At 40.7% G+C, this 22,275-nt stretch overlaps 1 protein-coding gene and 1 long non-coding RNA gene across 2 annotated transcripts; both read left to right on the top strand.

The window, feature by feature from the left end:
* The first annotated feature begins 6,467 nt into the window (after window positions 1-6,467).
* Window positions 6,468-11,777, top strand: LOC311082301. The gene is made up of 3 exons (XR_014606092.1): window positions 6,468-8,182; window positions 8,920-9,057; window positions 11,494-11,777. It is a non-coding gene; the product is annotated as an uncharacterized lncRNA (long non-coding RNA).
* A 1,117-nt stretch (window positions 11,778-12,894) lies between these two features.
* Window positions 12,895-22,275, top strand: LOC311082175 (uncharacterized protein; the record flags this gene model as incomplete). The annotated part of the gene is made up of 3 exons (XM_084112914.1): window positions 12,895-12,923; window positions 13,535-14,325; window positions 18,548-22,275. 3 exons carry the CDS (start codon window positions 12,895-12,897, stop codon window positions 18,709-18,711), a joined length of 984 nt encoding a protein of 327 aa, XP_083969040.1. The 3' UTR covers window positions 18,712-22,275.

The raw sequence follows: 22,275 nt of genomic DNA on the forward strand, positions 1-22,275 counted from the left end.
GTTCAACAGAAGAAAGAAACTCATACAGGTTTGGAACAACATGGGGTGTGTAAATGATGACAGAATTTTCATTTTGGGGTGAACCATTCCTTTAGATTTAGATCATAAATCATAATTAAGTCTTTTGTATTTGATAATTTATTGTAGAAAAATACTTTTTATTTTATAACAACACACAATAACATTCTGCCTTCAACCTTTTTAACCATATTTCCACTTAGTTAGAAGAGTACAACTACAAACCAACATTTGATCAAATTAATTACTGGTACTAATCAATAGTTAACCCAACAAATAAATTGTCATTATTTACACACCTCCATTTGATTCCAAAGCTGTGAAACACAAAATATACTTTGATGAATGAATTTGGTGATCACTGACCATTTTTTGGACACAAAAATATCAGAAACTGGGGTTATAAACCTTTTATTAAATAAGTTAAAAGTTGAATATAACAGCTTGTGCATTGTTTGGTGTTGTTGACCCTTGGTTTTATGCATTTAGAGCAGGGTTCACCAATCTCGGTCCTGGAGGGCCGCTGTCCTGCAGAGTTTAGCTCCAACCAGCTCCAACACACCTGTTTGAAAGTTTCTAGTATGCCTAGTGAGACCTTGATTAGCTGGTTCAGGTGTGTTTAATTGGGGTTGGAGCTAAACTCTGCAGGACAGCGGCCCTCCAGGACCGAGATTGGTGAACCCTGATTTAGAGGATGAACAACATGTTCTGAAAGTTAAGCACAGGCATTTACTATGACTATCTGTAGATTTATGTTGTATGGTCATGCACCAAGAAGAATCAGTTGAAGTGCTGCCCCCTTGTGTTTCTGTGAGTTTGGACAGGACTGACTAAAGCCTGATGACGTCTAGTCTCGCAGAGCCAGACCTTCAGCCAGCCGGCCATCAATATTTAGGAATATTACATAATTTGTAAAGGAGTGAAACTTGCAAAATGAGGGGGACGACAATATTATTTTTTGGTAATTTTTCAAATTAAAATAGATTTTCACTATAAGGAATTGACATTATTCTAACTTTAGAATTCTTCAGGGAGAGCATTTCCCCCGGACCCCCCTAGAGGAACCTCCAGACCCCATAGTCTCACTAAATCCTGTGGGGAACACTGTTTATTCTATGAACTACATAGTATAAAGTTTGGTTTTAAGTTAGTAAGGCTGTTTATGCCAAATTCCTACCCTACCTATCTTATGTAACTTGAAAATAGTTACATCAGACAATGTTTGGCTCTTTTTAGGTGGCAAGAGTGAAACTTTGACATCCTCAAATGTGTTGTATTGGTTTCAGAATAATGAAGGCAAAAAACAATTAGAGAAGGAAAAAAGTTCATATAACTGCCATAAATGTGGGAAAAATGTCCCCGGACAAACTAGATTTGGGCTAAGCCCCGAATGTTTACAATGTCTGGCTCCGCCCCTGAACCAGACTATTATTCTAAAGTCCCCCTGTAGTCAACAACTGTATCACTTAAAACTCATCTTTAATCACCAAAATAACATATTTAAGTGTTTTTTTCCTTGTAAAAATTATTCATGCCTTAAAGGGACAATGTGTAGGTTTTTAGGTATTTTATTATCTAAAATCAATATTTTTATTCATAAATATGTCCTCAATGGTATACAAATACCTCTGCTAATTATCTGACTTATCCTCGTAAATGAAGAATTTATTATCTTTATATACATGGGACGGGTAGGTCCATGGAGGCTTCCATGCATACTGTCTATGCTTCCATGTAGTTCCGCCATCTTGAAAAACTATAATAGCAGAGAGGGACAAAAAGTACTAAGCCAACGCGTTTCCACAACGCGTTTTCGTTCAGAGCCAGCGCCACGTGACTGAAGCCAGCAGAAGCGGAGGAGCAGAGCAGAGAGAGGCGCTTGTCACTGCCGCGGCAAGTTTAAAAGGATGCACTGCACGGTTATTTATAATGGAGGACCATACATATGCTGAGTCACAGGATAAGGAGTCCTCGTCGTCGAAAAAGTCCGAAATAGACGGTAAAAGGAAACGTGACCGGAGATTACAAAAAGAAGGGTTAATGTCGGGATAGCTAATGCAGGAGAAAGCTTTCAAAAGAGATGCTGAAGTTGCCTGCTTTCTTCTCGACAGGTAAGTCAATGTTACGGTCTTAACACTAGAAGTGCCAGAATTCCATAACTACTAGAACTGCCGCAAGCAGTCAAATAGATTCCAAAACTCAATATATTTAATGATAAATACCCAATTGAGAGATTAATGCATTTATTGTATTAGGTCGGATATCTTTTAAAAACAAAACAACACCAAACTGTACATTTAAACAAGTTTAATTATACATTTATAAATAAATAATATCCGTAGATGTCCTGAACAAAATGACAGAGTAGCCTATGTTTTCATGTTTCCACTGTTCGATCGCGCCCGCGCCGCCTACACACACGTCACACACACACACACACACACAACACCCACACCATATTACAGCATTGCAATCTTGACATTGCAGCCTGTTCATTATAACCATAATAAAATAGTCAACCTAACATATAAAAATTCCACTGCTCTGAATATAGTCAGCCTAGTACAATTCGGACCATTTTTGCGCGTGTGAAGAGGATGATTTTTCCGTCGATATTGGAACGTGAGTGAAGTACAAAGCCTGTAATAAAGAATAGTTTACCATCCAAATACATTGCAAATGTTGAAACATTTTGATTCTAATTAGAGAGTTACGTGAGCCTAACGCCGCTTACTCTCACTTTCGCTTATAAAGTATTTCATTTTGGCTTGTTAGTTATTTTTTCATTCTTGTTCTGTTCTGAAAATCATTACATTTAAATGATTTGTCGTTGAATATGTTTTGTGTATTTTTTTTTTACCACATTTTATTGTTGTGTATATTGGTATAGCCTATAATAATACCGCGAAATTCAGTGCGGTCAATATGACCGAAATAGGTAAATATGTTCATTTGTTTTTTTTGTTTTTTTGCCTTATGTGTAATTAATATGAAAAACATTTTAAATGAAAATACAGACACTTTTAGGAAAAGTCAGGTAGGATTTTATTTATTTTTTCAACAAAGTTATTGCAGATATAAAATTCAAAACAGTCAAAATGACCGCCATGGCACTTCTAGTGTTAATTACAAGCTTTTTTTTCATTGCTTGGTTGTGAACTTTATTATATAGACAGTAGAACTCTTTGATGAATAGCAGCTATTGAGTAAAGTAGAGAAGGCCCTAAAAACAAGGTTGTAAGTTTTGTGTTCGTTCAAAACTGTTCGTTCAAAAATCATTCGTTTGTTTGTTGTGTCAAGTTGCAGTTTGTTTGAAATAACAAACCAGTATCACCCGAAGGAAAACTTGATGAAGTGCTTTTATAAGACATCCTGTCATAGCTTTTTGGTACATAACGGTACTGTAGATGCAACACAAAATGCGAGGCGCTGGAGAGCATTATTTGTTTGAATGCAAAATACTATTTCACCGCTAGATGGGAGAAATTCCTACACAATGTCCCTTTAAAATAGCTTGAATGTAGCTACACCCTTGCTTAATTTAGTATAAGTGGATCTATGAATATGCAAATGACCCCGCCTCCACTCACTCACTCCAGCTCAGAGATCCACTCATTGACAATCACACATTGATCTGATTGGTTACAAGGTAGTGTGTAGAAAATTAATGAATAAAATGCTAAAACAGTAATAACACATAAACTTTACTTCCTCTTTCCAGGGCTAACATTCTAACACTTGGAAACACATTGTACTAAAAAGTTCTGTTTTTTTTCTATTTGAGTTATGGAAAATTGTCTGGTGCTGACTATAACAAAATCAAAAATATACTGTCTCTCTTGTCCCATGACATATTGAGTAATCAACAGAACTCTTAAAGGGGCATTCCACCCATAGGAACATTGTTTTTTATTGAAAGTGGGTCATATATGTAGTCGAAATGTAAAATAAATTTTGAATTTGGTGCCTTCGTGACCGAGGAAAGACAAAAAATAAGTTCAGGACGCATTTGTATGAAAGACAACAACTCCCACAATGCACCACATTGCACAGCTCCGCAAGCCACTCCCACTAATCCAGAACAGCGCATATCTGCATATAAGAGAAATCACTCTTCCGTCTACAAGGCTAGCTACCAGCAGAGCTTGAAATTCATTTCACACAAAATGTCTAGTTAGTTGGCGAACTCATTAGTGCATTACTCCTCGTTTTTTTATTTCTTTCGAAAAGGTGAATTATTGCATGGTACCGGGATGTTCAGTCAGAACATATGCGGCGCGAAAATAGGATAGTTCACAACACAAACGTCCGTGTCCTCGTCTGATTCAGAGATTTCGTCCAGGCGAAATTGTCATCGTTGAAATTCTTTGCCGCAGACGGACTCTATCTCTGTGTTCGTAGTTGCATAGTGAGATCACCGGCGCCACCAGTCCGCCCTAACTCGAGCCAGTCTGGGCTCCTCGTCCGCGGCAGGCAGGTCTTCTGCCTCGGCTGCTCTTCGCTATAATGCGGCTTGTAAAGGTAGCCACAAACACCTGATTCAAGCATCAGACTTCCGAAATCCTCTTCTTCTATATCATATTGAGTACTCTCCTCCGCTATTGTCATAACTTTACATCTGTCTCCACAGCGCCTGTTAGCTTAGCTTCAAACAAGATGGAGGATATTGCTTTCAGTTTCAGAGAGTAAAGTCCCACCCACTGATCTGTAATAGGTCTGTAGCGTGAGCAGGTCCCGCCCCTGGGAAAGATTGGAGAGATGAGGAGCTAGTGCTTGTAGTCTCAACAGAAATCCCCCCCTCTTACACTTCCTCCGACAATGACGCAAAATGACGATTTTTGCGTCATTGTGGGAGGAAGTGTAAGAGGTAAATAACGGATTTCTCCCGTCTCAGGGGAAAATGAGAGAGTGTTGCACGACCATTCAATAGTATGACTGGGTTTCTAACAATACAAAGCTTAGTGCAAATGGGTGGAGTGTCCCTTTAACCCTTTACTTGTGTTTTTTCTATGTTCCAAGATATTTTTGCATAGGCCACTAACAGAGGGTGAAAAAGAGGGGGCTTGCTTCATATTAATAGAAGGTGACAATATTAAAGTCATGAGTTAGGCAGGTGATTTGGTTTCTATGTGTCATGTCTTTATCCTATAAAACCTGGTGTATTATTCTATGTGGCTGAGAGATTTCTCTGAGAAATGCTTGAGAAACTCTCCCGGCCGTAATTAAAGCATTTGAAGGACAATTGCTAGAGTTTGTCTGTCATTTAAGCTGCGCAGCAACAGAACAAGTAAGTCAGGAAAGCGAGTTAGTTAGAGTAGGACTCGGCCAGTTGTCGACTGAAGACGCAAGAGCTAGAGTATAAAGGTATTGGGTGTCAATTAGTAGACGCCCCAGATAAAGGTATTGTTGTCGATTTGGAGACGCCACAGATAGTAAGATCAGTTGGGTGTTGATTTGGAGACGCCCCAGAATAGTTAGGTTTAGGGAAAAATTACCACAAATCTAGCCCAAGGATCCTCCCTTCATCGGTTGGGGTTTCAGGTCAAGCGGACAAGACTAGATAAGTTCTGATAAAGAGGAACTTTGTTTTATTTCTCATCTTGTATCATTTAATTCTGCCAACTTTGCAGCAGCAGACCCCACACCGACGGAGGAACCATCCCAGACAGGCAAAGAAAAATAACTTTTAGAGTGAGGTAGGACAACACAAACTCTAGTTTTTTTCCCTTTAATGTGTAAAAAAAAAATTATTTAATTCTCTGTTTATCTGAAATTTGAAAAAAGATTTTAAAAGTATGAAATTTTAATAATTTAGAAGATTGAAAAAATGAAGAAACACTGGCTACACCCAAATTTAAACGTTATCCTATGGAGAAGACGAAAGCCAACTAAATTCACCACAACGATATAATTTTTATTTAACAAGATATACGTATGTACGGCGACGTATAGGATTGAGATTAAGTGGTCAGATAGAGCAAATATTTGAAGAAGATTCTGGAGTGTTAGGAATCGGATGCACCAGAGCGTGGCATCAACCTCACCCAGAACCAGAGTTACTAATAGGGCAAACATCTCTATATTTAATTACCAAGCCAAATTTAAAACCTTATATAGATAGGGCCACAGGAGAATTAGGATTAATTCCTATTGCTACCATTCCAAGATATCCACAAATTTGGGCTTGGAGATATACATCTGATATATACCCAGTAAATTGAATTTGTAAGATTGTTTCCTTTTGTTTTGTTTACTTTCTGTTTCTGCAACGAAGTACTTGCTTTTCTTTGCTTTTGCCAATTTTTCTGCAATTGAAGAACTGCTTCTAACTAAAAATGGGGAACTGCTTTGGTAAAGAAGGAACTAAAAAAAACTAATATTCAGGGCCCTTTGAAAGAGTTGATCAGGAAGTGGAATTTGAGGGATGAACAAATTGCTCAAGTTCAGCTGTGGTCAAAATTTACAAAGGGACAGTTTGCTGATTGTGGGACTTTGAGCATTTCAATTTTAGGAGAGACCTCTTTGAAAATTTGCCCATGAATAAACGGAAAAGGATTGACTGGACACTCTTCCCAAGATGGGAGCGAGAGGCCGAAACACGTTACGAAAGACAAATGGAAGGTGAGAAAGCTGCAGATTCTTTGATTGCTTTACAGGCGAAAAAGAGGAAGCAGGAATTGCACGACATGCAGCCTGGAGGCTCTGGAGGAAGTGGAAATGGAGGGCGAAAGTTTGGATGGGGACGAAGGTGATTCGGGGGTCATCTACAAGGAAGTAAGAAAACTATTAGATGAAGCGATGACACCGGAACTCAAAACACCACTCAAACGTGTGTTTAAAAGTGTCAAAAGAAAAGCAGCTGAAAAACCATCTCTCCCACACCCAATGAAAACTCGGGCAATCTCTGTAGTTGGGGAAAAACCCAAAGAAGCCTGTAACCTACCTATGCTTCAGTTTCCAGGTGCAGATGGGCCTGTGTGGCTGGAACGGCCATGGGATCTGGAGGAACTACGAAATGTGACAGCTGCCCTTCCAAACCCAGAAAAGGGAGTGGAACGTTTCATAGTCGCAGTAACAAATGTTGATGTGACTTATAAACCCACAGGTCGAGACTGGGCTGCCATTTTCAGTGGCAAATTGGGGCTGAAGTGGGATGAAATTCGTGGAGTTGTTCCAGCGGCTGTGTTCAACCCCGCCTGCAGCGCCTGGACGAAGGAGGAACTGAAACTCAAGAATGGAGAGATCAGTGGACAGCGATGATTGAAAGATTGAGATTGGCCTTCCCCATCAAACCAGACTGGGCGGCCATCACTAATACAAAACAAGTGAAAGGTGAGGCTGTTACTGCTTATCTTGCACGACTAAAGACTGTTGTCGATGAATGTGCAGGTCTTCCAGAAGGAACTGACAACACTGGAGTTCTAAAACATCACTTCGTCAACGGCCTACTTCCGAACATTCAGGGAGCTGTGCGACTGACCTGCATTGCGTGGGAAGCGCAAGATCTGGAAGTGGTGATGCAACATGCGAAGCATGCCGAGCAGAATGATGAAAAAAAGAACACGGAAAAGGAGAACAAATTGCAGACTGCCCAGTATATGTTTTACCAATCTCAGCCAAATAACCGAATGTCAAGAAACAACTATCAACCGCCAAGAAATGGGAAGATGGGAGATAGATGCAGGAACTGCGGAGAGAGAGGACACTGGGCTAAGGATTGTCCAAACAACTACCAACACCAACAACATCGCCAGCACCAGCCGTATTCAAACCACTACCAATATCAACAGCAACGGCCGAGCTATCCACCAAGAAAGCAGAACTACAGGGAACAAAGTGCTTCCTCTTTCCCTCCGCCCCCACCGATGTCAACAAGGACTGCATAGGATGAGGAGGGAGACACTCAAACAGCAACTCATCTGATACAACTGACTAAAGACCCAAATTCAAACCCAATGATGACAATATCTGGACAAGGACTTTCAGTTTCGTTTCTAATTGATACTGGAGCCGTGTTTTCAACCCTCAAATGTTTCCAAATTGGTATTATAACTGGGCTATAACTCCTATGTTTGACCCATATTCAGAATATTTTTACCAGCAGACCATGAAAAGCTATCTCATTTCCATTGTACCTCGTGGTTTGTGGGCCCCGAGAGAAATAGTGAGTATGAGGAAAAATGGTTTAGTGAGCAGTTGGGTGAGAAAATAACTCTTGAATTAGTTCTCAACGGGCCTGAAAATTACAACCCGACCCGACCCGGCCCGTGGCTTTTAAAGCCCGGACCCGATCTAACCCGACACATCAACATGAATTATCTGCCCGAACCCGGCCCGCAGCCCGACGCGCATCGGGTTTTTTTTTTCTCATACACGTATTATCATGACCAGCAGACGGGAATTCAAACCAACCTTTAATGTTCACGCCTTTTAACAATACAAACAATACAAACAACTGAAACAATAAACTTTAAAATATATAAATAGGCTGTAGTAGCGACGGTGAATTCACCTGTGGCCAGTTTACTTTTCACCAACTCCATCTTCTTCTCTCCAGGCTAAAGGCGTGCATGCAGCGGTGTCAGGTCTGCCCCCGCCCCTCTCCATAATGCACGTTGCACGCAGCAGCCAGACTTTCTTTACGGTGAACAGCAGCGATGATTAATAAATGTTTTTTTTTTTTTTTCACTGAGTGGAAAAGATTAAGCCCGAGGTCCGACCCGACCCGAGTCATTTGATTATATTTTCGACCCGAACCCGGCCCGAACCCGCGGGTCCCGTCGGGTTTGTCGGGCCGACCCGACCCGTTGAGAACTCTATCTTGAATATCTTCTAATATCACAGAATTTCTCTGCATTTACTGTAAGGCTAACGCATTCTCAATCTGCTTTCTTTCAACAGTTGCAAGTCCAGCCTCATGTCTCAGTAGGAAAGAAGGGAGGAAGCTCTTGGGCGGAAGTAGGAGTGTGGCTCACGGAGCAGGTTGAGAAAGGGGGTTGGACTTGGAACGATGATGGCTATTATCAAAATGATGCAGGGGTAAGAGCATATTCAACAGTGCAGATGGTAACAGTTTACAGGTTGTGCAGTGAGGAGAGAAAAATAATTCCTGATACAATTGAAAACAATTTTGATTTATTATCAGGAATTCCAGAAACACTTTGGGCTAAAGATAAATTCGATATTGGTCAGATAAAGAATGCAATGCCTCTCGTTATCACACCAGTGACTCAACATAGGCCGTTTAGGCCTCAATATCCTCTCAGCAAAGAAGCTGTAGAAGGAATTTCAAAAGTTCCTTGCCAAAATTCACCCATAAATTCACCTATACTTCCTGTGAGGAAGGCATCAGGTGAATGGCGTTTTGTGCAAGATTTGAGATTGGTGAATGCAACTATTCAGCCGCGTTCCCCAATCGTACCTAATCCATCTACAATTTTATCTGAAATACCAAACAACGCTACCCATTTCACTGTGATCGATTTGGCAAATGCATTCTTTTCAATCCCAGAACTTTCTAGAAATTTGGAAAGTTTTGTCCCACCAAAGGGGAGTACATTAATTCAGTACGTTGATGATCTATTAATCTGTCCTCCAGACAAAGCCTCCTGTGACACACGTGCATTGTTGAATTTCTTGTCAGTAAATGGACATAAAATGTCTAAAAATAAGTTGCAGTTAGTGAAAGAGGAAGTGAGATATCTTGGCCACCTTATCTCAGCAAATGGCCGAGCTTTAGGCCTAGATCAAATTGAGGCAATCCGGAAAATTCCAAAACCAATTACAAAATCACAAATGATGTCATTTCTAGGGGTAACAGGATACTCCCGTCCATGGATCCAAGATTATGCTGAGATTTCAAACCCTCTCCTCATGGCAGCACATGAGGTTTAAAAAATTACTGATCCAGTTACCTGGACAGACGAGCGTCAACTTGCATTTGAAAAACTAAAGTTATCACTTACTACTGCGCCTAGCCTAGGGTTGGCAGATTATGCAAAAGTGTTTGAATTATTCGTATCTGAGAAAAAGGGGTTCCCTGCAAACACAGAACGTTAGCACAACGTAGCCAACCTTCTAACAACGTTTTATCAACATGGCCAAAAGGTTGCTATAAATACGTTGTGTGGTGAAGGTTGTTACAGCGTTGTCACAATGTTGACATTAAACCACCGCTCAGGGCCATTGCTTAAGGTTGTGCCAACGGTGTCTTGACAACCACTGGACTACATATGTACTCGTCACTGCCCTGAAGCACGAAAATCAGACTTTTAAATTTCAACCGCCCGTTGGGCTCATTGTGTTGTCTCTCGTTCTTCATCGAGCAAGGATACGTGAGTATTGCGTTTTATTTACCTCAGCTAAATAAGATACGTAATTATTCAAACACAACCTACAACATTTTCTAATGTGACTAATGTAGCCTCGCTTGCACTGTTTAGTTTTTCATTTCATTTGTCTGCTATTTAGTCTCATTCGTTTCTTTGCTCCTCTGGATTTGTGGATGTTTCCTGGACTGATTCTGTTTACCAAACTTTATCGTCCAGCTTTTGACTACTGTCTGCCATGTACAGAACCGGTTTTGTTCATTAAATGTTCTGATCTTTGCTTTTTATGTTTTATTAGTTATACTTAAAAGAAATTTTATATTCATTTATTTAGTTTTTTTCTTTTTTCACAAATGTATGACTTTTGGAAGTGCAATTTGATTACCATATATGCAGTTAGTTTTAATAATAAAGTTGAATTAACGTAACCTTCTGTAATTTTTACTCTTCAAAGTGTACACTTGCAGGTGTTGATTATAATTAGGCTAATTTACTGATAGCCCCATTAAATAATAATGATAAACAATATTTAAAAAAAAAACTATATAATTATCTAACATCTGACTAATTAAAAATTAACATCAAAACATAAAATGCTAAATGGGGGATATCTCACTGATCCGAAGCGTGATTCAAAACACCCATGTCACGTGACTACGGCTAAATGAAGCTTCGGAGTGTTTCACAAGTGTTTCGACAGGTGGCATGGTCCACCGAATCAGCGTTTGATTTACAGTCGGGAACAGACCACACAATCGCACATCTGTATAAAAGTGAAGTCAATGCATCTTGACCTCGTGGGTTTTTGTGAGAGGAGTTTGATTTTGAGATGATATAGTGACATTTATAGTGCGATTTGTTTAGTTATATTTAGGCTTACATTTAAATTTACACACTGACTGATAGGCTAGAGACAGACAGAGTATATAGTGACATTAATAGATGCATAGATAGAAATATATATAGATAGATAGATAGATAGATAGATAGATAGATAGATAGATAGATAGATAGATAGATAGATAGATAGATAGATAGATAGATAAAAATGGAGGCTCCACAGAAGAGATGCCGTACATCTGTGGTGTGGGAGCATTTCCATTTGGAAACCCCAAATAAAGTGAGATGTATGTATTGTGATCGGCAGCTAGCCCACTGCAACAATACACCATCCATGATGCGCCATTTGAGGAGCACTCATCCTGCCGTTTTGCAGGGTGCAGAGGATGGTAGCATTCCCCCTGTACCTAGGCCTGCTACTGACACTGCTGGGCCATCTAAGCAAGGTATGCATTGTTTGAAATATAATTATAATTGAAATATAATAACAAACTGTTTGGACACTGTTTAGAAAGTCCATAGGCCTGTGTCAACCTAAGCCCTACAACCTAACGTCCCAATCACAACTGCCAATCATGTTAAAAACAGCTTCACTGTGAATATAATATAATATGTTGTCAATATAATATAATATAATATTTCAACACCAGTAGAAACACAGGACAGTTAATGGGAACTTTTTGATAATCGTATCCGTGAAACCCAGATGATACACAATGCTACAGCTAATGCCACAGTGGAAGTGAAAAAATACCTCAACGATGCGTTTTTGCCCAGAACTCATGATCCCCTAACTTACTGGAAAGAGAGAGCAGTAATCTTTCCTCATTTGTATGTCCTTGCTAAAAAATATCTTTGCATGCCAGCAACAAGTGTCCCTTGTGAGAGGATTTTTTCAAAGGCTGGAGAAATTATCTGTAAAAAAAGAAGTAGGCTAAGTCCTTCCACAGCAGAGAAATTAATATTTTTGAATAAAAATCTATAAAAAAGTGAGGCATTGTGGCTTGATTTCTTTTATTAATATTCATTTTTCATGACCAAAATAACATTATGCACAGTGAGGAGCCTACAGGTTACAAGCTTCACATATTAGAAAAATACAATAATAAAAGAACAACAATTTTTTTAATGGCTCGTTGTCAAGGTTGTTTCAGATCAACACCTGCAAGTGACCACTAGGTGTCACCGTTGAGACGGGTGTCGGATTGTTTCGAAGCCTCGACACAATATGGCACATTTGCTTCAACTGTTTCATTGTTTCACGAAGCCTCGATCTGCCCACCACTAGGGATATCTATAGGCCTATCTAGCATAAAAACAAGAAATTGTCAGAACGTCATCTCTCAGTTGCTGAATGTCGCACAACAACGTTGCTACAGCCCTGTCGCGTCTTACAATGTTGCGAGCACGTAGACAGCGACGTTGCCACAGAAGAACTGCAACGTGCCACAGACGTTGCCACAACGTAAATGTGTTTGCTGCTGGGTTCATGTCTGCCATCCTAACACAACCTCACGATTAGACACTGTCGCACAGGGGATTCCACAGTGTGTCCGTAGCCTCTGCAGTTGAAGCAGTATTGGCATGTTCAGATTTGGTGGCTTTCCATCAGTTAACGGTGTATGTTCCCCACGCAGTGCTTGTTAATGCAGTCAAGGACAGCTCATCTGCTGCACGTTCACTGCATTGGCAAAATGTCCTGCTCACAATGTCAAATGTCAGAGAAGAAGCAGTCGGGTAAACCCGCGCCCGTGTGGCTTTGTTTGTGTGTCGTGACTTTTGAGTTTCGCTTGGCTAAATAGGAAGGGCGTGGCCAAAGCCAGTTAAAGTTAATTCTACCAAACTGCTATTGTTAGAAGAAGCAGTCGAACAACAGGAGAGATCGTCAGTCTGTGAGTGTTTACTTTTCACAGTAACGTTAGATTTTAGCGCGGCTCTTTGTTGCTGGGAAACTTTGTTTTGTTTACTGTGTTTTTACGCGCGCCCATGTGGCTTTGTTTGTGTGTCGTGACTTTTGTGTTTCGCTTGGCTAAATAGGAGGGCGTGGCCAAAGCCAGTTAAAGTTAATTCTACCAAACTGCTAGTACTTGTTAGAAGAAGCAGTCGAACAACAGGAGAGATCGTCAGTCTGTGAGTGTTTACTTTTCACAGTAGATTTTAGCGCGGCTCTTTGTTGCTAGGAAACTTTGTTACTGTGTTTTTACGCGCGCCTGTGTGGCTTTGTTTGTGTGTCGTGACTTTTGAGTTTCTTGGCTAAATAGGAGGGCGTGGCCTGCTGTATTCAATAACAAGGTATTAGGCGTTTATAAAATAGGTTAGTTCACCGCGGCAGCCCTCATCGTGTGAAGACCGAAGAGTGTAAAGACCAACGACTCTACCTGTGCGACTCCACCGAGCAAGGACACCGACAAGGCACTTGAGTATTTATTTTCTTGTTTTTCCTTTCTCTTCTACACAACTTTTCATCCGATCTTTTTGTTTGTGACCCCTCTTACACTAACGTTATGTTTTCAAATCCCAACTATTACTAACATACGTAAATCAAATGTCACACGTCGGAGGCAGTCCAATCCTAACAACCTGCGTACCTTTCCGGTGTCTTCTAGTACTACATTCTCTTTTCCTATTGGTCTCTGGAATTGCCAGTCCGCTGTAAACAAAGCTGATTTCATTACATCTATTTCTAGTCATTTGGGTCTCAGCCTACTGGCCCTGACTGAGACCTGGATCAGACCAGAGGACACTGCCACACCGGCTGCCCTCTCCACTAACTTCACTTTCTCACACACCGCTCGCCTGACTGGTAGGGGTGGAGGTACTGGTCTGCTCATCTCAAACGATTGGAAATTTGATCATTTACCACCTCTGTGTGACAACAGCTCATTTGAATCACATTCAATTACCATCACCAGCCCTATTAAAATCCATTTTGTAGTTGTATATCGTCCCCCAGGGCAGTTTGGCAGTTTCTTGGAGGAGCTTGATGTGCTACTCTCATCCTTTCCCGAGGACTGTACTCCTCTCATAGTTCTTGGAGACTTCAACATCCACCTAGAAAAACCTCAGGCTGCTTATTTCCACACTCTGCTTGCCTCATTCGACCTCAAACGAGTATCTACTGCGGCTACTCACAAATCAGGTAATAAATTGGACCTTATTTACACACGCTACTGCTCCACTGACCATACACTGGTCACTCCACTGCACACCTCAGATCACTTCCTCCTCACTCTCAACCTCAACCTGCCTCAGAACACAACACACAATCCTCCACAGGTCACCTTTTGGCAAAACCTACGCTCACTCTCACCCTCTCACCTATCCTCGGTTGCTGATCCGACAGTTGCTGCTCACATCTCAGCCTGCCTGACAGACATTTCTGGCTGGATGAAGGACCATCACCTTCAACTAAACCTTGCGAAGACAGCTACTTGTGGTCCCGGCCAACCCAACGTTTCATCACAAATTCACCATTCAGCTAGGCTCGTCATCCATAACTCCAAGGTCAGCCAGGAACCTTGGTGTGGTAATTGATGTAGGGATGCACCGATCCGATACTCAGTATCGTATCGGCTCCGATACTGCCATTTTTGGCGGATCGGGTATCGGTCAGACAAGGCCGATCCAAATCCGATATTGTGCGTATACTATTCAGTGTTATTGTTAAGCCCCACAAAAGACACACAAACATTATAAAGCACCATAAGTTTTCGTGCACAATATTATAAGTGTTCTGAAGCCATTATATAGTATAATGTGAGATATAAATGAATATTTAAGTCGTTAAATTCAAGATCACATAAACGTTTCCCTCAGCTGCCCTGTCAGTCATTCTCCATTCAGCACTCAAACAGCGCGTCGCGTTCGGTTACGACAGTTAACACGATGAAACTCTCTCCAAGATGATTCAATGTTACTATTATTATACTTGATCTGTAGATAAAGGTCTATGGTTTCGCATAAAACAACTTTATCTTGCTGGACTTTATTGCTGTATCTTAATCATGCAGGGTTGCCAACTTTTCAGTTTAGCTCGGAGTGAGACTTCTCCAACGGGGGGGGGGGGGGGGGGTAAAGACTTCAAACGGGGGGGGTAAGACTTTCCCTCTCTGCCGTGCGTGCGCGCGCTATCGGTTGGTTTGGAGCACAGTCTCTGTCTCGCATGCGTGCTCGCTCTTGATTGTGGGAGATTTTTAAATCATTTGCGCCATAACTAGTGGTCCATCCAGTAGTTAAGAGCCTGAATTGTTTATAGTAATTCTGAAATTTAGTGCACATGAGTGAAAAAAAATACAGCACAGAAGAATGTCTATTTTTGCGTGAGATTTCTTTGTTGAGCGTGAGAGCGTGAGATTGAGGCTGAATGCGTGACTGTCACGCGAGATGCGTGAGAGTTGGCAACCCTGATCATGTTACTTTCTACGGGTGTCTGTTAGGATCACAACACTGGAGTAAAGTCAGGTACTATTTGTTCTTCATGCGCACAGTAACTGAAATTTAAAACTGTTAAAAGAAAATGCTGAATAGACTATTGCATAGATAGATACTGTATAATACACTACGCATCAATATGTATTTTCTTTGTGCTTTAAACTTTTCAATGCGGACTCGACGCGCTGCGCGCTGTGACTCATGTTGCTTCAAGCGCATCATTCTGCACTCGGGATGCGCATAAGCGCTTTGTGCCGCACTGTATTGGAGCCTTTCATATCATACAGTGACGCAATGAAACATTATCAATAGCCGTTCTTGTTCTGTCCTATCTATTATGTTGCTACCTCATTACACAGCTGTGCTATACATTTAAAAAATGTCTCAATTTTATTGTAGGCTATAAAATAATTTATATTTTTGTTGTTGTTTTTCATGAATGTATTTTACAACAATACAAAGAGCAATGTGTAAAGTTTTACCAGATTTAGTGTTACACTTATTGTCTCTAATTTGTTCCCCACTAAAAAAATTTTTTCCACAAAATGTTCAAATTTTATACAATTATTGTGCACTCGTGATTTTTCTAGACTAAATTTTACCGCTGAATTATCCACTAATCTAGTTTATAATAGCATTTATGTCAGATTATGATCATATATTTTTTGTTGTTGTTTTTCTTTTTTTCAGTTCTTATTATCAGTTCAACACAGAGTTATAGAAATTCTACTTGATTAAAAAAACTGCGCTGGTATCGGTATGGATCGGTATCGGCCGATACTCAGAATTTTTGGTATCGGATCGGTTCTGAAAAAATGGTATCGTTGCATCCCTAAATTGATGATCAGTTGAACTTCACAGACCACATTGCTTTGTACAACATTAGGAGGATCAGGCCCTTCCTATCAGAACATGCTACACAACTCCTTGTCCAAGTGCTAGTTCTATCCAGACTGGACTATTGTAATGCTCTCCTGGCTGGTCTTCCAGCATGCACGGTCAAACCTCTGCAACTGATCCAGAATGCCGCAGCTAGAGTGGTCTTTAACAAGCCGAAGAGAGCACATGTCACTCCTCTCCTCACAAAATTGCACTGGTTGCCAGTTGCCGCTCGCATCAAATTCAAGTCACTGACATTTGCCTACAGAACAACCACTGGTTCTGCTCCATTTTACTTAAACTCATTACTTCGGACTTATGTGCCATCCAGAAACTTGCGCTCTGCAAGCGAATGACATCTTGTGGTGCCATCTCAAAGAGGCACAAAATTTACCATGACTGTTCCCTGCTGGTGGAATGATCTGCCTAACTCAACCAGAGCTGCTGAGTCCATAGCCACTTTCAAGAAACGGCTGAATACGCTTCTTTTTCGACAGCACTTGATCCAGTAATACTAACACTTTCTCAACTATTCTATTCTATTCTGTTCTATAATAAAAAATAAAAAAATAATAACATTTACCGCGTTAGATTAAATTGAGAAGGGTCATAGCACTTGCATATAACTGTTGTCCTACTGTTAGTTTAACTGCTTCTATTCATTTGTAAGTCACTTTGGATAAAAGCGTCTGCTAAATGTAAACGTAATGTAAATGTCACATTAAAACGGTGCACCGTGTTAAATCCGTCTACACTGCTACTCATCATTCTGCTGGCAGCAGAACTTGCAGCACTCGCACACGCATGTGAATTGGCCAGAGGTCACTCAATCACTATATACACTACCGTTCAAAAGTTTGGGGTCAATAAGATTTTATTTATTTTTTGGGAAAGAAATGAAAGAAATTAATACTTTCATTCAGAAAGGAGCATTAAATGTATCAATAGTGACAGTAAAGACATTCATAATGTGACAAAAGCTTTCTATTTCAAATAAATGCTGTTCTTTTCAACTTTCTATTCATCAAAGAATCCTTTAAAAAAAAAAGTAAACAGTTAAATAACTGTTTAAATAAAAAAATAAAAAAATAACAGTTTTCAACATTGATAATGATCAGAAATGTTTCTTGAGCAGCAAATCATCATATTAGAATGATTTCTATCTAGGCTATTTGAAAATTCAGCTTTGTCATCACGGGAATAAAACGCATTTTAAAATATATTCAAATAAAAAAGTTATTTTAAGTTGTAATAATATTTCACAATATTACTGTTTGTTTTGTATTTTTAATCAAATAAATGCAGCCTTGGTGAGCAGAAGAGACTTATTTTAAAAACATTAAAAAAACGTACCGATCCCAAACTTTTGAACGGCAGTGTATACCGACTCACGATATGCATTCGGTGTATGTCATGACCATGGAGCGGTTTGGAAAAATTGAGGTTTCCTCACTGCTAACGGAAAACCGGTGGCACATTCAAAATTGATTGATAAATTACCTGAAAATTTGTTAATGCCAAAAGAAATAGCAATTTGCAAATGTGCTGCACATATGAGAACCAGTGACGAAGTATCAAAAGGTAATCATTTTGCTGACTCTGTAGCAAAAAACACAGCGTTGACAGGATGCAGAGAGACTGACTTTATAGGTTTTACATCCCTTTCTACTGATAGCACCCAAGTACCACCGTCATTGAGTGAAATTCCGAGACTGGGTACTAACCGAGAATTGAAATTTGGTCAGAGAGGGGTGAAAAAAATGTCGAAGGGCAGGGCAGTAGAGAGACTTAACCAGACAATAAAGAACAAATTGTGTAAGGTTATGGTCGAAACTGAAATGACGTGGGTTCAAGCCCTGCCCATTGTTTTAATGGCCATAAGAGCCCGAAAAGGGGCAAGAACAACCCTCAGCCCACATGAAATTCTTATAGGTCGGCCCATGCGAGTAGGAATCGAACCTCCTCCCCAGGAGGGTTTGGCGGGGGTAGATGAGCAAATGAGAAAATATATACTGTCACTGACCAGAACTATTAAAACAATTCATTCGCAGGTAAAAGCTGCCTTGCCGGTTCCAGGTACAGAACCGCAGCACTCTTACGAACCAGGACAATGGGTTTGGATCAAGGACCACAGGCGCAAGGCGTGGAACAACCCGAGGTGGCTGGGTCCATACAAGATCATTCTAACAACAAATACAGCAATCAAGGTTGCTGAGCGTGACACCTGGGTTCACGCGTCGCATTGCAAGCCCCACCAACCCCCAGCAAATGGAAAGTAGGGGAAAAAAGGGCGTGCTAGTAACGTACCTCCTCTACCAGCGAGGGAAAGACCTTGCTACGGCTCGCAAAGAGTCATCAAGGTGAAGATGGAGCGATTCAGACGGTTCATACGAGATCATTCTAACAACAAATACAGCAATCAAGGTTGCTGAGCTTGACACCTGGGTTCACGTGTCGCATTGCAAGCTCCACCAACCCCCAGCAAGTGGAAAGTAGGGGAAAAAAGGCCGTGCTAGTAACGTACCTCCTCTACCAGCGAGGGAAAGACCTTGCTACGGCTCGCAAAGAGTCATCAAGGTGAAGATGGAGCGATTCAGACAGTCCATACAAGTTCATACGAGATCATTCTAACAACAAATACAGCAATCAAGGTTGCTGAGCGTGACACCTGGGTTCACGTGTCGCATTGCAAGCCCCACCAACCCCCAGCAAGTGGAAAGTAAGGGGAAAAAAGGGCGTGCTAGTAACGTACCACCTCTACCAGCGAGGGAAAGACCTTGCTACGGCTCGCAAAGAGTCATCAAGGTGAAGATGGAGCGATTCAGACGGTCCATACGAGATCATTCTAACAACAAATACAGCAATCAAGGTTGCTGAGCATGACACCTGGGTTCACGTGTCGCATTGCAAGCCCCACCAACCCCCAGCAAGTGGAAAGTAGGGGAAAAAAGGGCGTGCTAGTAACGTACCACCTCTACCAGCGAGGGAAAGACCTTGCTACGGCTCGCAAAGAGTCATCAAGGTGAAGATGGAGCGATTCAGACGTCTGTGGGGCCAATGGGACGACCAGCGCACCTGGGAGTGAATGTGGTCTGACAGAATGTTTAAGTATAGTATATGTGGTGTTGTATTCATAAGTGTGTTGTTTTTGATCATGTTACTGTTTCTGTTTGGATTTTCTCCAGGAAGTAATCAGGGTAGAAAGAAAAGGGAAGTGCCTGTTCATCATGACTACTCATTCGACACCAACCAAAACCAATATGGGTTAAATTTGTTCTGGAAATATGCTGATTACACAGCTAAAAAAATTTGCACCTAACAAAGATTATGTCTGTGCCTCCTTCTCCACCGCGTATCCATATCCTCTGTTGCCAGAGCCAGTTGAGGGTCACAAATTGAAGTGTATTTTATCTTACATAGCCAGACCGGGGTCAGAATGATCCCGAAAAATCTTCCGTAAGAGACTTCCACCTGAATGTGATAATGTAACTATTCCGGCACCAATGCTCTCTCTCTCCACTGAAGGCAAAAAGAAGGTCTGGCCTTTGGCCAAAGCAGAAATTTAAAGAGTGTTATAGGTCAAAAAGGGGAAACCAATTCTTAGGGATACTTGAGGGATGTGAAACCATCCACAAAGTTAGCTGTTATGAGCCCACAGGTAAAAGTGACCACCTTGCAGGAGGGGCTTACATCCTTTTTGACTACTACTGGTTGTGCAGTCATACTGCATATCCCAGTCTGCCTGTTTCATGGAATGGTCTCTGCGCTTTGGTTCAGCTCAGAGCAAGAATTAAGATTGGCTATGTGGGAAAACCTCAGAGAGAGAAAAGGGCCTTAAAGAGAATGATGATGACACTTGGTGGAGACATGACATTTCTGACATCCCTGAAGAAAACCTTGTAATTGCCAAAACTTCTCAGTTTTGGAAGGCTTTTCTGATCCATAATGCTGTAACTGACTCAATGAACTGGATTAATAGAATCTGCGAATTCTGATTCGCAAACGACACACAATTGGCTCTGGCACTCTTGAAAAGCGAGGTGGGGGCTATCAGACAAGTGACTCTGGAAAACAGAATGACACTAGATGCAATTCTTGCGGAGGAAGGGGGAGTTTGTGTTAAAATTGGCAAAGAATGCTGTACTTACATTCCAGCTTATGATGCAGATGGTAGTACCATTTCAAAGGTGCTAGACGATATGTCGAAGGTGCAGAATGATTTGTGGCAGGATGAACAGGCAAAGAACAAAGCAATAGAATAGGGGTTAGACTGAATTGCTGATGCCTTCCACAGTGCTTTTGGTAATATCTTCGGACCCATTCTTAAGCTCTTATTGCCATTAATTGTCACCGTGCTCATTGTAGCAATCGTGATTGGATGTGTAATCAAATGTATTCGAGCTAGCATGGGGAGATTGTTCAGAAGCATTGTGGAAGAAGAAGAGGACCACCAATATGAGCAATTGCCAACCGAACGCAGTTGCGCCCAATTTACCATCCAGAGAGTCATTACCGTAATGTTCCAAATTAAACAAATCTGGGAATTAATTATGGTCGTTCCAAATACGACCAGAGAGGGGAGTGTGGTAGAAAATTAATGAATAAAATAATAAAACTGTATTTTAAACTAACCATGATTCTAACAGTAATACCACATAAACTTTACTTTCTCTTTCCAGGGCTAACATTCTAACACTTGGAAACACATTGTACTAAAAAGTTCTGTTTTTGTCTATTTGAGTTATGGAAAATTGTCTGGTGCTGACTATAACAAAATCAAAAATATACTGTCTCTCTTGTCCCATGACATATTGAGTAATCAACAGAACTCTTAACCCTTTACTTGTGTTTTTTCTGTGTTCCAAGATATTTTGCATAGGCCACTAACAGAGGGTGAAAAAGAGGGGGCTTGCTTCATATTAAAGGTCCCGTTCTTCGTGATCCCATGTTTCAAACTTTAGTTAGTGTGTAATGTTGTTGTTAGAGTATAAATAATATCTGTAAAATTATAAAGCTCAAAGTTCAATGCCAAGCGAGATATTTTATTTAACAGAAGTCGCCTACATCGAACGGCCCGTTTGGACTACATCTCTCTACTTCCTTCTTTAATGACGTCATTAAAACAGTTTTTTGACTAACCTCCGCCCACAGGAATGCTACCGAAATTCGTTTATGTACTTGCGCACTTCTTATAACTTACTGTGTTTACTCAGCTCTTACGGTGATTTTCTGAAGTAAAACTGACGCTTCATCTTCTGTGTGATGTACAATAAACTTTATTAAACTCATCAGTATATGTTTGATCATCATTCGGACCTGGTCCGAAACAGCAGACTTGTAGGCTATTAATAATGGATACATACAAGCAGATGACAAATACGTTATAATAACCGTAATTAAACTACTAAACTATACCTGTTCCATCTCTATACAGCACTCTTGACTCAGTAGGCATTATTGTCCGACTCGAAATGAACACCGTTACTGAGAGTTTCTGATATTATCATCATTCCGTGAGATGAAATTGTCCTGAGAGACTGAGCGTGAGCTCATGAAGCTCCACCCCCTGGGTCGTCCAGCAGCAGCTTATTTGCATTTAAAGGGCACACACTAAAACAGCGTGTTTTTCTGTGCCCCAAAAAATGACAATTTAAACATGCTGTAAAAAATGATCTGTTGGGTATTTTGAGCTGAAACTTCACATACACACTCTGGGGACATCAGAGACTTATTTTACATCTTGTGAAAAGGGGCATAATACAGGACCTTTAATAGAAGG

The sequence above is a fragment of the Abramis brama genome (genome assembly GCF_963993115.1).
Source record: "Abramis brama genome assembly, chromosome: 4".
NCBI lineage: Eukaryota > Metazoa > Chordata > Actinopteri > Cypriniformes > Leuciscidae > Abramis > Abramis brama.